The 14,144-nt window shown below is 40.8% G+C and overlaps 1 protein-coding gene across 4 annotated transcripts in view; it reads right to left on the bottom strand.

The window, feature by feature from the left end:
• The window catches only part of LOC116731263 (growth factor receptor-bound protein 10-like), a 56,959-nt gene that overhangs the window by 14,827 nt on the left and 27,988 nt on the right, over positions 1 to 14,144 (bottom strand). For 2 of the 4 annotated variants that reach the window (XM_032580941.1, XM_032580940.1), the window contains exons 6-8: positions 9,774 to 9,930; positions 2,832 to 2,947; positions 210 to 284 (exon numbers count right to left, since the gene is read on the bottom strand). In XM_032580941.1, the coding sequence (XP_032436832.1) occupies positions 210 to 284; positions 2,832 to 2,947; positions 9,774 to 9,930 (348 nt within the window). Of the gene's footprint in view, positions 1 to 209; positions 285 to 2,831; positions 2,948 to 9,773; positions 9,931 to 10,129; positions 10,215 to 11,360; positions 11,961 to 14,144 lie in introns of those variants that run through there. The other 2 variants (XM_032580942.1, XM_032580943.1) reach the window with 2 other exon arrangements.

Genomic DNA, 14,144 nt, shown 5'->3' with positions numbered 1-14,144 from the left:
TTTCCTGGTGCTGGTCTGACACTTAAATCCACAAACAACATACAATTCTTAAGAGTTTGGGTTTGAAACGTGGCAAAATGAGAATCGTTCAAGAGGTCTGAATACTTTCGCAAAGCAATCTGTGCATCCGATGAGACGCAAGTGAAATTTACAGCGAATCTTTAGGACGTTAAATTAGTTTTTAACTTCTTAGCAGGTAACTTTCTCACCTGTAAGAGCTGTGACTGAGGGATCGAACCGTCAGACTCATGACACAAAGCCACCATATGCTCTGGAAAAAAGTTCTGGATGGGAAAGAAGGACACAAACCAACATGCTGACAATGACTGTCAGAGAAAAGGACAAAGAAAGACAGTCACCTGAAACCACTTAGAGCATGCAAGAGCTAAGAGAGGACAGCATCTCTTTTTACAGAATAGATCTATGCGAGTGTGTGTGTGTGTGTGTGTGTGTGTAATGGGCACGAGGGCTCAAACGCTAAGTGGTGGGAAGTGAAAGAGGGCACTCCAGCCTTGCAGTAGATGCAGTATGATCTCACCCGCTGATGTAATCCCCTTTAGCCAGCAGCGCCACTCTTAGCGTGATTGACAGGCTGCAGCCAGCACTCTGCTGTTTTACTGTGCTCATTACCACAGGGCTGAGATCACCTGCTGGCTCTGACACACACCTAAATCATCCCGGCAGTAATGTCATTCTATACAGCTGCAGAGAGCCCCCAGCTGAGTTTACATCACCAGAAGATAGATGCCATGCAGGGTAGCTAACGCTGCCCGGCTGGCTGGCACCGGGTTACTGAGACATGAAGAACTGCATGTCAAGCTGCCGCGATACTTGAGTTAACAAAAAAACAAAGAAGCTTGAAAATTATTTTTTCCTACTTATTAAATTTTTTCCTAATTTTTTAAATGCATCGCTAACAAACACCGTGCAGCTTTGATTTACTGGATCTTATTCAATAGCTCTGATTCTTTTGCTTCCACTTCTTTGCAGCAAATATCCACCCAGCTTACCTCCTAAATGAGCCAGCAGAGAGTTACTTTTAATATGTTGAGTAGTTTTGTTCATCATGAGAAAATCCAGTGGGAACTTAACATGTTTCAGAGTCACTGTGTTGTTAATATTCCCGAGCTTCCAGCTAAACAATGCTTACACACCTTCTCTTAGCAAATTGGCACTTTTATTGGACATTTACTTATTTTTATTTCCTTATATTTGCATATAATGGACAAATATTTGCTTACTTGCAGTTTTTTTTTTTTTTTTTATTAAATGTTTCAGATCAAACCGGTTTTAGTATCAGACAAAGATTGCATGAGTAAATGCAAAAGAAAAAAACTGGTTTCATTTGAAACTGGTTTTAAATAAAGGTAAATGGCCTTTACCTTTATTTAAAACCATAAAGGTAAATGGTTTTAAATGAAAATGTATTTATTGAGGAAAAAAAGCCAGAAAATAGAACTGCTCCCAACCTTAGCCATAAGTTAACCTCCTAAAAATTTTTGTTTCATTTCCCAAACATACCCAGCCAGATCTGTATAATCAATAAATCCCATTACTCTAACCCATCTTGGCTGTTCTAATACATTTTAGTGTGAAGCTATTTTTGATTTGTCAAACTGAACTGAGTTTGCACCGTCTCCAAGTTGGATACGGTGCAATTAATTAAGTCATAAAATGAAAGTTTGGTTTAAGAAATATTATCCATTTTGTTTCTTTCCTGAATATTCCATCTCAAATACTTTAAGTGACAAGTTATTTTAAAGTATTCCATGAAATAAACAGCCTTATGGGTTAACATAAGTATGCAACTTTAATTACTTTTGAAATTATTTAAACTTTTCATTATTGAATAAAGTTGAATAAAAACTTGAGAAGTACTTTAAGTAAAAGTACGAAAAATGTATTCCTCTTTAGAAGAAAAAAATCACATTATTAGTATTTCAAATTTAAAAACAGAACTTCCACAGTAAGTAAAAGAAGATTAATGTGTGGACTGGACCTTCACAGCAGTGGATAAACCACAGAAATGCTCCGTTTGCAGGCAGCATGAGGAAATCTTTGCACCAGCTCAAAGTGTCTAAATGATAGCTAAATGTTTACTGCTAGTCAACTGTTTGCCTCCTGACATACTGACCTAAAGATGGTGAAACATTACATCAAACACCAGCATGTGAGCATTGATTTATAGTCAATGTACTTGTAACATGATAGACGCAGCATGTGCTAAAACACAGGTTCACAGAGCAGATTCAGTTCCTCTAGACCAGTGGCTTCCAAAGATTTTATGGGCCCCCCTAAGCATTACAATAAAATCCCCCAGAAAAAAGAGTAAAAAAATCAACTGGGCACACACATCGTTCAACCAGACATAAACCTATACACATATTTTGTTTTCAAACTCCACTGAAGTTTATTTCACACTTCAGGTTGCAACAAAACAAACTACAAACCATCTTTACAGTGAAACACTTTTGTGTAACTGTTTGTTTTTTTTTCATTCATCCATACCGCTTCCCGCACTGCGCCCCCCTGCAATGGCATTGCGCCCCCTTTAGGGGGGGCGCCCCACACTTTGGGAACCACTGCTCTAGACAGAGTCAAGGAGAAAACAAAATGTAAAAATGTGATCGTCTTGTTACATTTAAGGTGAACACAATATATTTAACCCTTAGCTGTGTATTCCCAAAACAATCAAGGGGGAAAAATAATAACTGGAAGGACTCTGCAGTGTGTGTGTGTGTGTGTGTGTGTGCGTGTGTTTGTGAGAAAGGAGCTGTGTGCTAAGAACAAGAAGTCACGGAGAGGTAAAATCAGGGATGCGAGAAACTCACGAGGGGGTTCCTGAAGAATTCATATTTGGCATAGTTCTTCCTGAAGAGGAATTTACTGTCGCTGCTCATGGAGGCCTGCACCTGAACCACCAGTTCGTGGTCCTCCACACACCTTTCTGTGAGAACAAAAGCAGATGGGCAGAGTTAGTACCGTGTCACGCATCGGTGAGAAAAACCTCGTCCTTGAAACCAATTTCACGTGTAGCAGCAACACTCATATGGTCTTATAACTTCTAATGTTAAATTCTTATGTGGAACGTTTTAGTCGGATATGTAGATGGAAATAATGTCCCCCGTTTGGCGCCGTTATATCAAAATCAAATCAGATTTTATTCGCATAGCACATTTCAGCAACAAGGCAGTTCAAAGTGCTTTACATCATAAAAACACAAAAATCAACTATTGAAATCTAAAATGTTACCAAGTGTCATTATCACACATCAAAATGTTGGTTAGTGTTTCATTTATTACGATGCAAAAGCACCTCTAAGCAGGTGTGTTTTTAATCCAAAAGGAACTCAGTGTTTCGACTGTTTTACAATTTTGCGTAAGTTTGTTCCAGATATGTGTTTAATTATATGCAGTGCTAAGTTTTCTGGTGCAGATTCTGTCATGTGGAGCAGGAGGCTTAATTTTGGTCCCATCTAGCCAGAACACCTTGCACATATTTGCTGTGTCCCCTATTTGTCTATTGGCATATCTCTCCTTCAGTAAATTTACTCCTACATTAACTTAAAATTCTCATTTAAAAAAAAACATATAAATTTCCCTCCCACTTCACAATCAGGCACATTTTGTTTGGTCTATCATAAAAAATCCCAGGAAAACACACAAATGCAAATGGTTATTGTGTTAATTTAGGGCTTTGGTAGTTTTTGCCAAGAAGAACTGAACAAAAAATAAGCCAGAATGACTAATGCTAAGATGAATTAGCATTGTTTGAAATTTTTCGCCAACTAATAAAAATTCAGCAAAAATGGTCCAGGGAGATTAAATATAGTTACAAGTTTTAGTCAAGTGGGAAGGAGGGAAAAGTTTGAAAGGTATCCAATGAGAGTGGAAAGAAGGGAAATGATTATATTGTATGATAGCAGAAGTGATATGTACTGTAACAATGTTAATATTCCAATTGTGCATTTTAAAATGATACATGTGAACTTGGAAAGCTGAGACTCCTGTGCTACTGGCATTGCTTCCACCATTGTTAATTTGATGAATTGTGTGTGTACTGTGCTTAAATACCAGAATTTGGCCCAGGATTTGGCCATTTTAGAATGGGAAAAAAGGGAAAAGTAATTAAAGTTGCATTATATAACAAGCAATGAAAAATAGCAATTAATTTGTGCCTCTGGGTGTTGTAAAATTAACTTTTATTTCTTCCACCCTAGAGTAAATATTTCAGCAAGGTTTCAAGAAATTATTTTCCATAAAGACCCAAGAGGTCGTAAAAAGCGTGCCTCTTGGATAAATTTACAATCAATTTAATCGAGTAGATTCTCGACTAAGGCCCCGTTTACACGGAACCGCTCTTCAGTTAAGCCGAAACATGTTTTTGTTGCCATCCAGCCTCTCGTTTCTGCGCACATGCGCAGAACGCACGGCTGCAGGGTTTAGTCTGTACATTCAGGGTCAGATGGCAACAAAAATAACGGCGGGCAACTTTGTACGGTGTCGTACTACTTATACCTGTTCAGATTAGCACAGTTTCTGATGAGACATATATGTGCTAAATGAGGACTTCCTCCATAGGAGACTGAGACGGTGAAGCTAGAGAGGTGGAAGCTAAAGCTAAAGAGCGCATGCTAAAGTCACAGCGCCATCTAGCGGCCTGGCATGACAACTACAGCTGGCTGAAGGTGTCTTCCCAATCAACATCCGCAAATACTGTTAGTTTCAGGGCCTAAAACTAAAATTATTACTCATTACTGAAATTGTGACAAAAGTTGGGAGAAAAATACATTTGACTAAACCTTTACTAAAATGTGCAACATTGTGTAGTTGTATTATAACAAAATGGGAACATATTCAAAGCCTACTAATACTTTTGCAAAGCAATTTAGTTCCACTCCTATACTTCCTTCTCCTGATGTCACACGTTGCCATTTTATCAGAAATGTAGCGTTTTTACCCACAAATTTATCAACTAAGGCCAATTTTGAACGCATTACAAAAATGTGTCAAATTTCGACAGAACATGCGTTGACATCCCCTCAAGCAGACACCCATTCGCAACAACCAGTGTTGTATAAAGTACTGAAATCTCAGAGTCAAGTAAAAGTACAAGTACCTCTCCAAAATATGACTTTGGTAAAAGTCGAAGTCACTGACTGAAATGTTACTTGAGTAAAAGTCTTAAAGTATTTGAAACTTCTTGTACTTAAGTATGGAAATTACTGTAAAAATGGATGTACTCAAGTAATGTAATGAAAAGTACAAGTAAAAAGTAAAACAAAGCAAATGCAGTTTGAATGACATTTTTTATATTTTGGTAAACTTGTCAAATACACTTAAAATAATGTACACAACCAAGTGCAGGCAAAATTAAACCTGCTAATAGATATACCTGCAGGCATCATTTAGTTAAGAAAATTAGGTGCTTTACCAATAGCACAAGGTTAACTTAACCTGCTTTACAACAGAACCAGCTTCTTAGTATACCCTCCAGGACAGAAAATACAAAGTTTTTGTAAGCCTTAAGTTTTCCCTTCAAGTAAGGTCAGTGCTGAAAATGAGAAAAATAAATAGTACAGAAAATGCGGCCAACATGAAGAAAAAGAGCTGTTACGATTACTCTACTTCACAAATCAGTGAATCAGTCAATGCTACAGTCAGTAGGTGGTGCACACAACTGGTCATTATGCAAAAGAAAAAAAGAATTGGGAGGGAAATGCAGCTTATTGGCATCTGTAAACCTGGTTTTGAACTTGCATGCCTTTCCTATATTCGTTAAATTTAGTCTAAATTGCTATCGCTATGGCTTCTGTCCCCCCTTGAACAGAGGAGTCTAGGTAGCCTGCTACAGTCAACATTAGGCCTAAGCTAAATACACCACGTGTGGAACTGAAACAATGCCAAACAAAGTTCATTTATGGTCAAGATTTCACAATACAGTAGTGTCTAGTGACCAAGCTATAGTTACTGAAACAGGAGGATTATAACCATTTCATAAGAAGTTACCTCGATGTGTTTCTTCAAGTTGGACGGGGAGTTTTTGTAAGATAGAATTTCCATGTGACTGCTACTGATTGCGAGACTTGCTTTGTGTTTAATGGGAGAAGCGAAACAGGTGTATCCTAATTAAAAGTAAAGAAATCAAGAAATGGCAAAAAATGTGGAATGAAGATAAGAAAGGAAGAAGATTATATGAAGTACAAAAGTCAGTTTGAATTCGAAGCATTAATGAACGAAACAGAAGAGAAGAAATAATAATTAGTAGATTAAGAGTAGGTCATACCTACTTAAATGACATGCTTTATAAAATAGGGAGGAAAAATAATGATAAATGTGAGAGATATGGAGAGAAAGAAAATGTAGAACACATATTGATGAACTGTAAGTCAAATGAACTCGAAAGGGAAGAATTAAAGAGAATAGTTAGAAATATGGGGCATGAATGGAATCTTAAAGGTATATTAGGAAATGAAGGAAACATAACAGATATTCACAAATTAAGGAAAGCATTGTTTATTTATCTTAAGAATACAAAATTAAAAAGTAGAATTTAATAGATATGAAGTAATGCTTCTACACACTCATGTACAGTAGGTGGCGGTATGCACCTTAAAGTTGCTTGTGATCCGCCATAATAGAAAAGAAGAAGAAGAAGAAGTATCCTATTGGTGGTGATGAACAAGCCCAGGCAAGCAGGCTACGGACTTTGTTCGGTAGCTACTTGCTACTTGCTAATCAGTAGGTGGGGTCAAAACACTTGCGTTTCTCTCTCTCGCTTTTTTGTAACGAGTAACTAAACCACACATTGAAAATGTATCGGAGTAAAAGTACGCAATTAAGTTCGGAAATATAGTGAAGTAAAAGTGAAAGTCATCAAAAATTTTCATACTCCAGGAAAGTATGAAGTACTCCAAAATATACTTAAGTAAAGTAGTGAAGTATTTTTACTTCGTTACTATACAACACTGGCAACAACCCACCATACAGTAAAACCCAGTCAGAAATGCTAACCTGACTTAGCCACACCAGTCCCAGAGCACCAGTGTTCAGATTAACTGTCTTTTTTTTCCTCCATTCACGCCACCAGCAGGGGTGCTTTGCCTCTATATTTATCATCACATCCCCAGTTCAACTCTTGCATACAATGACACAGCAAGAAAAATTGCCTGTTACTATGAGACAAGTGAAGGTGGAGGAAGGAGGGAGGGAGAGGGAGTTCTGAGTTGTTGAATGAGGAGGGGCTGTGAAAAAAAGCAGAGGCACTGTGAGGCAGGCGGGGAGGAGGTGAAGGTGGAGAGGAGAAGTGGTGTGAGATGGAGGAGGAGGAGGAGGCAGTGAGGATGAGGAGGGGGGCCTTGCAGAAAGGATGATGTCATGTATTTAGGCTGATTGCTGAGAGCAGCAAAGCCATAAGCAAAGTACAAGCCACAAATACACAAGCACACATTAAGAGCCTGACCTGCCCACTCACTGCTTTCCTTTCTTCTGTCTGTCTACGACTATTCCTGAACAACGAAAGGTTAAAGGTTACACCATTATCCTACAGCTAATTTTTAAAAAAATCATGTTGAAATCACTCAAGCCTTAATAAAATAAAGGTTTTATTTTTAACATTTCTTTTGTGAAAGTGTGGTCGGCGTTTGTGCTAAAAACAGATCTGTGGCTGCGCGTCAGGGGTGGAAATGTCTGGACTCCGGTTGTGTGCACGCTCACAAGCGTGCTGGCTACAAGCAGGGGAATTTCCTGTGCAAGGTTAACGGGAGATTGATTGGCCGGGACAGCTAGGGGCTCGTCCGACGGTGAGCCGCCATTGGCCCGTCGAGGTTCTGGTATGACGCTTTAAGTCCAGGCCTCTCGCCCTCTCCAAATCCTCTCCCCCCCACCCACACCTCCTAAACACCTCCTCTTTCTTTCTGTCTCCTGCTTTTTCTTCATCTCTCTCTCTTTCGTTCTCCCCCCCCCTCTTCCTCGCTCTCTGCAACTCACATTCCATCTCTTCAGTGTACTTTTTTTTTTTTTTCCAGAAACACAGCTCAAGCAGAAAAACACACAAAGCGATTCTTTGACTCTATAAATACGATGCTGGTAGGAGGACAAAGAAAGATTCAGTTAAGAAAAAAAAAAAAAAAAGAAATTAATAAAGCTTCAAAGGGAGTCCCAGCAAAAAAGTGAGGAGGAAAAGCGGCTCTTTCTTCTCTCCTTTTCCCCTTCCCAGCCCCTCTTGAGTAAATTATTTTGGGGGGGGGGGGTGCAGGGATTGTAAGTAGAACATGGAAAACGGATAATCCTGCAACTGCCACACCTCCCTCGTCAGGAGATGCAGGCGTACGCACGTTCAGCCCATGCTAGGGACGCGTTTAAGGAGCACCGGCTTCAACGCCCTGCCCAAACAAGCTTATTATGCACATCCACACTGCAATCTGCAACTTCAAGGGTTTAAGGTTGAAATGCACAGACAAACCACCATCACCTCTCTTACTCAGTTAGCCATTTTCAGTTTTAGCACGATGTTTAGAAGACGGAGCAAAAGCTGCAAGAAGCTTTTAGAAAGGAAACCGTTTTCTAGAGACGCCCACACTGCAAAAACAAATCTGGGCAAGTATTTTTTGTCTAGTTTCTAGTGGAATTATATTAGTACACTTGAAATAAGACAAAACTAACTTACAAGTAACTTTTCAGTGAGATATAGGAGCTTGTTTAAATCAATAATTCCTTGATATTGATAAACGTACTTGTTTTGCTGGTAGATTATTTCACTTGGATGGGAACAATGTCTTATAAGTAAAATAGTACTTTTTCATCAACATTAAGGAATTATTCACCTAAAACCAGCTCCTATATCTTGCCGAAAAGTTACTTGTAAGTTAGTTACTTGTAACTGGACCAAAAACACTTGGTATGCAGAATCGAAATACACTTAAAGCAAATTTTTCCAACTACCCTCTTTAACATATTTAAAATGTGACAAGCAATCTCCTTCGGCTTTGTGATCTTGATCGCGAAGATGCAGATCAGGTGGAAGAAAAAACAACAACATCCATGTTGTCAATTTTATCATCGGAGAGAAGCACCTGAAATCCTATCCCGCCGTCCAATACTGCACCCAAGCAGTCCTTTGAAAGTGTGATATTGTACACACTGACATTGCGATCACAACTGCAACTCAACATATTGTGCAGCTCTAGTTGCAAATGCAGCACAGTCACTAAAATACACAAAAAAAACAAAAGGAGGAGCATGTGAGACCACGTCTAATGAGCTTGGAGGTTGAGGATTAGGTTACAGGTGGGTCTAGCACGGCATCTTTTTATAAATAGTTACATATGATTTCATTTGGAGACATAAAATACAGAGTTTCCAATACAGCCATTCATTTAAAATCTCAGGGTATCACTCCTTTGCAGCACTAAAGCCCCTGCTAAACTCCGGCACACCCCAGATGGAGTCCATTTACCTCTGCAGAGGCACCAAAAGATCCACAAGCACAGAAGAGATCCGTTGATGGCAAATAAACACGGTTATAGCGGGAAAATATTCCTGTTTAATCTGGTTTACATGGTTTTAACGAGCTTTTGTTCACCATTAAGTCCGATAAAAGTAGCCGTCGTCAATCCCAGACAATGAAAATCGCTTTAAATCTGATCGCGATAATCTGAATCCACGTAAAATGTAAGGAAGGATTAAAGTTTGACTTCTGTAAAGGCAAAAATTTGCTATTTGCCCTATAGGCGCCTCGGTGCGTCAGAGCCACGCCGGGACGAGTTCCCCTACCGAGGCCGAGGACGGGGTGGTGCTCCACCAGCGTCCAGGCGTTGTCGTCCACGCAGTGGCTCTTGTAGACCAGCAGCTGACACACGTCTCTCGCCGTCATGTCGGCTGGAATCTCCACCACTTTGCCGGCGCCATCCTCGCTCCAAACCTTCACGATCTGAAGAGACACACGGCACAAATGAGAACGAGAACGGTGGAGGTCATGTTTTCCCCGAGCAGGAGAGAGAGAGAGAAGAGAGAAGAGAAAAAGAAAAAAAATAAATAAAAAAAGTGTGGTGCACGGTGTGTCCCGAGTTGCTCCCAGGAATTAGATTATGCGGAGAAAATAATAATTAAACAGCAGTGTCTAAATTTACCTCCATGACCAGGTCCACCCTTAAAAAAGGCTGTGTTCACATGATTCTGTCACTCGAACATGAAGTGAGCTTTAAAAAAAAAAAAAAAAAAAAAAAAACCCAGAAGGATGACGTCCAGGAAAGGCTGGCCTGCCCCTGCGCCTTCAGTTCAGCCCTTTTTGTTCACAACACAACCAAACTTCGTCCAACACCAACAAATACGCATCTGAACCTCCGCAAAAAAATCCCACGTGCAAGAAACGGGCACCTTCGGACGAGTCCACACAAAAAAAAAATGCAGAAAAAAGAAGACTCTTCTTTTAAAAATCCCATACTCACACTTCGAGATTGAACTAAGTCGGTGAGTTTGTAACGTGTTGAATTTTGTCGTTAAAAATGTCACCACTTGGAGCTGCTTAAAGCAGGAGAACCTCCCATTGTTGCGCCATTTTGAACCATTCCAGCCCAGTGCCCAAAGCGACATTTAAACCGGGTGTAATGTTGCCCTCATTCGAGTGCGCTGCTGCACAGATAACCCTCGCACAGGACTCTCTCTCACCGAGGGGGGAACCGACATCAGAAAGTGTCTGCAAACCACAGAAATGACGCCACGAAGCCCGGAGAACCTCATATAAGTGTGCGTGCTTGTGTGTTTTTTGCCCCTCGTCGAAGCAGAAATATTTTTCTGCAACTGAAAAACCGCTGCTTTAGATGACATGAAACAAGACAGAAAAACCGGTGATGGCCAAGGGGGCTGGACGGGAGGAGGAGGAGAGAGGGAGGGAGTGAAGGAGAGAGGGAGGGGGCGGAAAATGAAGTCGGGACGAAAGCTCTGCAAAGTTTAAAAAAAATAAAATAACTCAAAAGGATTTAAAACGTAAACTGCCTGGGAAAAAAAACTAAAAACTAAAAACACAAAACATCACCAGGAGCAAGAACAGCGACACAAAGGCTCACTCTGAAATCCGAAACAACGTCACTGCACTTTTTCTGCCCTCTGCAAAAGCCCAAAGACTGCCTCCTCCCTTCCCACATGCCCCCCCAACAAGAAAAACAAAATAAGTTAATGTATGACTCATGAGTTTTTGTTTGAGAAAACTTTTAAAAACACTAAACCAAGAGAGAGAAAAAAAAAGCATGCTTCCAAACCGACACTCGGTCGCTTCTGGAAAGCCCGACACAAGCCTCAGAAAAGAAAACTGGAGAAGAAACACACACTCAACAAACACCCACACACACAGAGGTCCCTTACCTCCACAGCCTGTAAGAGGCAACAGTCTGGAGAGCAGGATGGCATTTTCACACTGAGACGGTCTCCAGTGACACGGAGGGACACAGAGGGAGGGAGGAGGAAGTCAGGAAGGGAGAGAGGGAGACTGAGCGAGGGAGGAGAGAGAGAGAGGAAAGGAAGGACAGATTGGCAAGCCGAATGCAGGAGAGGTAAGGGAGGGGGGGGGGGGGGGGGGGGGGGGGGGTAGAAGAGGAAGTGACAGAGGAAGGACGAAAGTAAATGAGAGACGGAGGAGGCTGCCCGTTGTTCCTGTGCTGAGCTGCGAGGAGCGGTATGAGCAGTCGCTCCTTTCCTCCTCCTCCTCCTAGTGGATTAACCCAGAGTGGGATTTTTTTTTTTTTTTTAACCAGGGAGCTGCTACCTGTCACGTACTCTCTTATCTCCAGGGTTGTGTTTCATCCACCTGATCCCCCCTGTGTCCAAAAAACTATCTCCGTCAGCTCCTTTTACTGATGGCGCCACACCATCTCTCCCCCCTCTTTTTAAGACACGCCCACAACTCCTCCAGCACACATGCAGACGAGCTCAAACTACCGAGCCAATCGCAGGACGGAGAGACTCATCCCTTATTCTTCTGCATCTTCTGACATTTCCTTTGAGCGGGCTTGACGGTTTCAATTTCTAGCCCCTCCCTTTGCCTCCTGTCCTCTTCCTCCTCCTCCTCCTCCTCCTCAGCTGCATGTGAAATACTGGGCAGAAGTGTTAGGGCCATAGCAACATGTGTAATGCACACCGACAGCTTGAACATTCACGAGAAGAGAGAAAAAAAAAAAAAGAGGGAAAAAGAAAATTTGAAGTGGGAACTAATTGGATGCGGAGGCGAACGGATAACGTTCCACGGGTTTGGGGCGAAACTGAAAGGGTCAAGGAAGAGCTAAACAGTTGCAAAGAGGGGGGGAGAAAGAGGAGTGGAGAAAAAAAAAGATCTATTTAGGAATGTCAGTAATGCAATACTGAGTCATAATCAGGCTCATGTGTAGAGAGCCCAGGCCAAACCCAGCTGGCCCCTAATACAGTGTGCGTGAGAACTTTGAGGCACACACACACACATTCTTGAAAGAGGAAGACAAAATGTAAACTATGAAGACCATCTGCAGAAAGGTTTTTTTTGTGTGTGTGTTTTTTTTTGTTTTTTTTTTGCCCCTCCACCCGCCTTTTTTTCCACATTAGTGTTGGACTTTTCCTCCTGACTCATGCTGCAGCTCCTGAGAGAGCCGGGCTCCTACCGACTACATGGAGTCACACGTGTGTATGAACGTTCATGATGAGACGAGCGGGTGCAGGAAGCGATAACGAACATATCGCGTGCGTCACGAGGAGCCAACGTCTTCCTCCTTCTCCATCTGCTTGATTTTTGGTCCGCTCTCATTTCCCCCCTGCTCACATCTCCCTTTGATTTGTTTAATTTTGTTCCTTTAAGGATTTTATGCAATGGACCAACACAAAAGATGGATAAGATGTTTTTATAGCAGAGAACTTCAAAGTTCTCTGCTATAAACTTAAAGCCATGTCCAACTGGGTCTTAAAGCCATGTCCAACGCTTTAAGAACCTTGTTCAATTTATCATCTGAAAAGGGAAGAAGTGTCGCAATTCACCAAGACAGAAGGCAGGATGAGAAGAGCATCAATCAAGAAAGCAACCGTAGTGATTCTGCTATCATAACACGTCATAAATCTGGCCTTTATGGAAGCCTGAAAAAAAAAGGGAAGCCATTTTGGAAAAAAGTTTGGATAAAGTTGAGCAAAATTCTTGGAGTTTTAAAAGTTGGAAGCTTTCTATTGGAGTTATCAGGAATTTAACCAGGGAGGGGAGGAGAATTCAAAATAAAGAAGATTTGATTGTTGCAGAAGATGCCAGTTTTAGCATATTCTGACTAAAACACCTAAACTTTACGCCCATATAATCAATGCTATTCCACAATCAACACTGCCTCCTGCAAGGGTATTGTATTATACAGTATATCCCAAGTATTATAGTAGTGTTTAACTTGTAAATATCACACAGATGTCTGTTTATGACTAAAAAAATTTGTTTATCTGTGGATATAATAGTTTTTCTTAAATGGCATCCAATTTCTAGCTGATTCAAAACAACCCCATAATGTTATTAAATTCAGAATATTTCTGAATTTTCCTCATCTCATCTTTTGAACATGAAACCGTTAGTGTGTAGGTTTGCAAAGCTGTGAGAAACATAACCTAAAAGATGTAATCGCAACTAAATGGGATTCTTCACAACCATCTTTTCTGTGAAATTTTAGAAACGTGTGCATCGTTTTTATTCCTCCTCACAATTATTCACTACTTTGTGTTGGTCTGACACATAAAATCCAAATTTGGGACACTAAATGTAACAGGATAGAATGTGAAAATGTTCTAGAGGTTGAACATATTTTTAGCTTTACTATTATTATGCAGTTAAAACTAACTCACCTTGCCTCGTTTCTCCCTTCTTTCTGGTCTCCCTTCCCCCCTTGCTTCTCTTTTTTCTCTCCACTTTAATAGTAAAGGGTGAGAGGTGAAACGCTAACAGGGTTTATTGTCTCCTATGCCACTTATGGCAACACACACACACAAATGCTATTGCAACATATTGGATTGAAGGGTTACAAGCAGACACCTGCGCACGTATGACCAAACACACACACACTCTGGGTCAGAGGTCAAACACAGTAATCTGCACCTGGGTCAAAACCACTTGCCCAAGAGCTTTATGAGCCCCTAAACCTCTTTCTCACACACGCA

The sequence above is a fragment of the Xiphophorus hellerii genome, chromosome 13, assembly GCF_003331165.1.
Source record: "Xiphophorus hellerii strain 12219 chromosome 13, Xiphophorus_hellerii-4.1, whole genome shotgun sequence".
NCBI lineage: Eukaryota > Metazoa > Chordata > Actinopteri > Cyprinodontiformes > Poeciliidae > Xiphophorus > Xiphophorus hellerii.
Note: the sequence above shows the minus strand (reverse complement) of the source record. Positions and strands in the feature narration are given on the sequence as shown.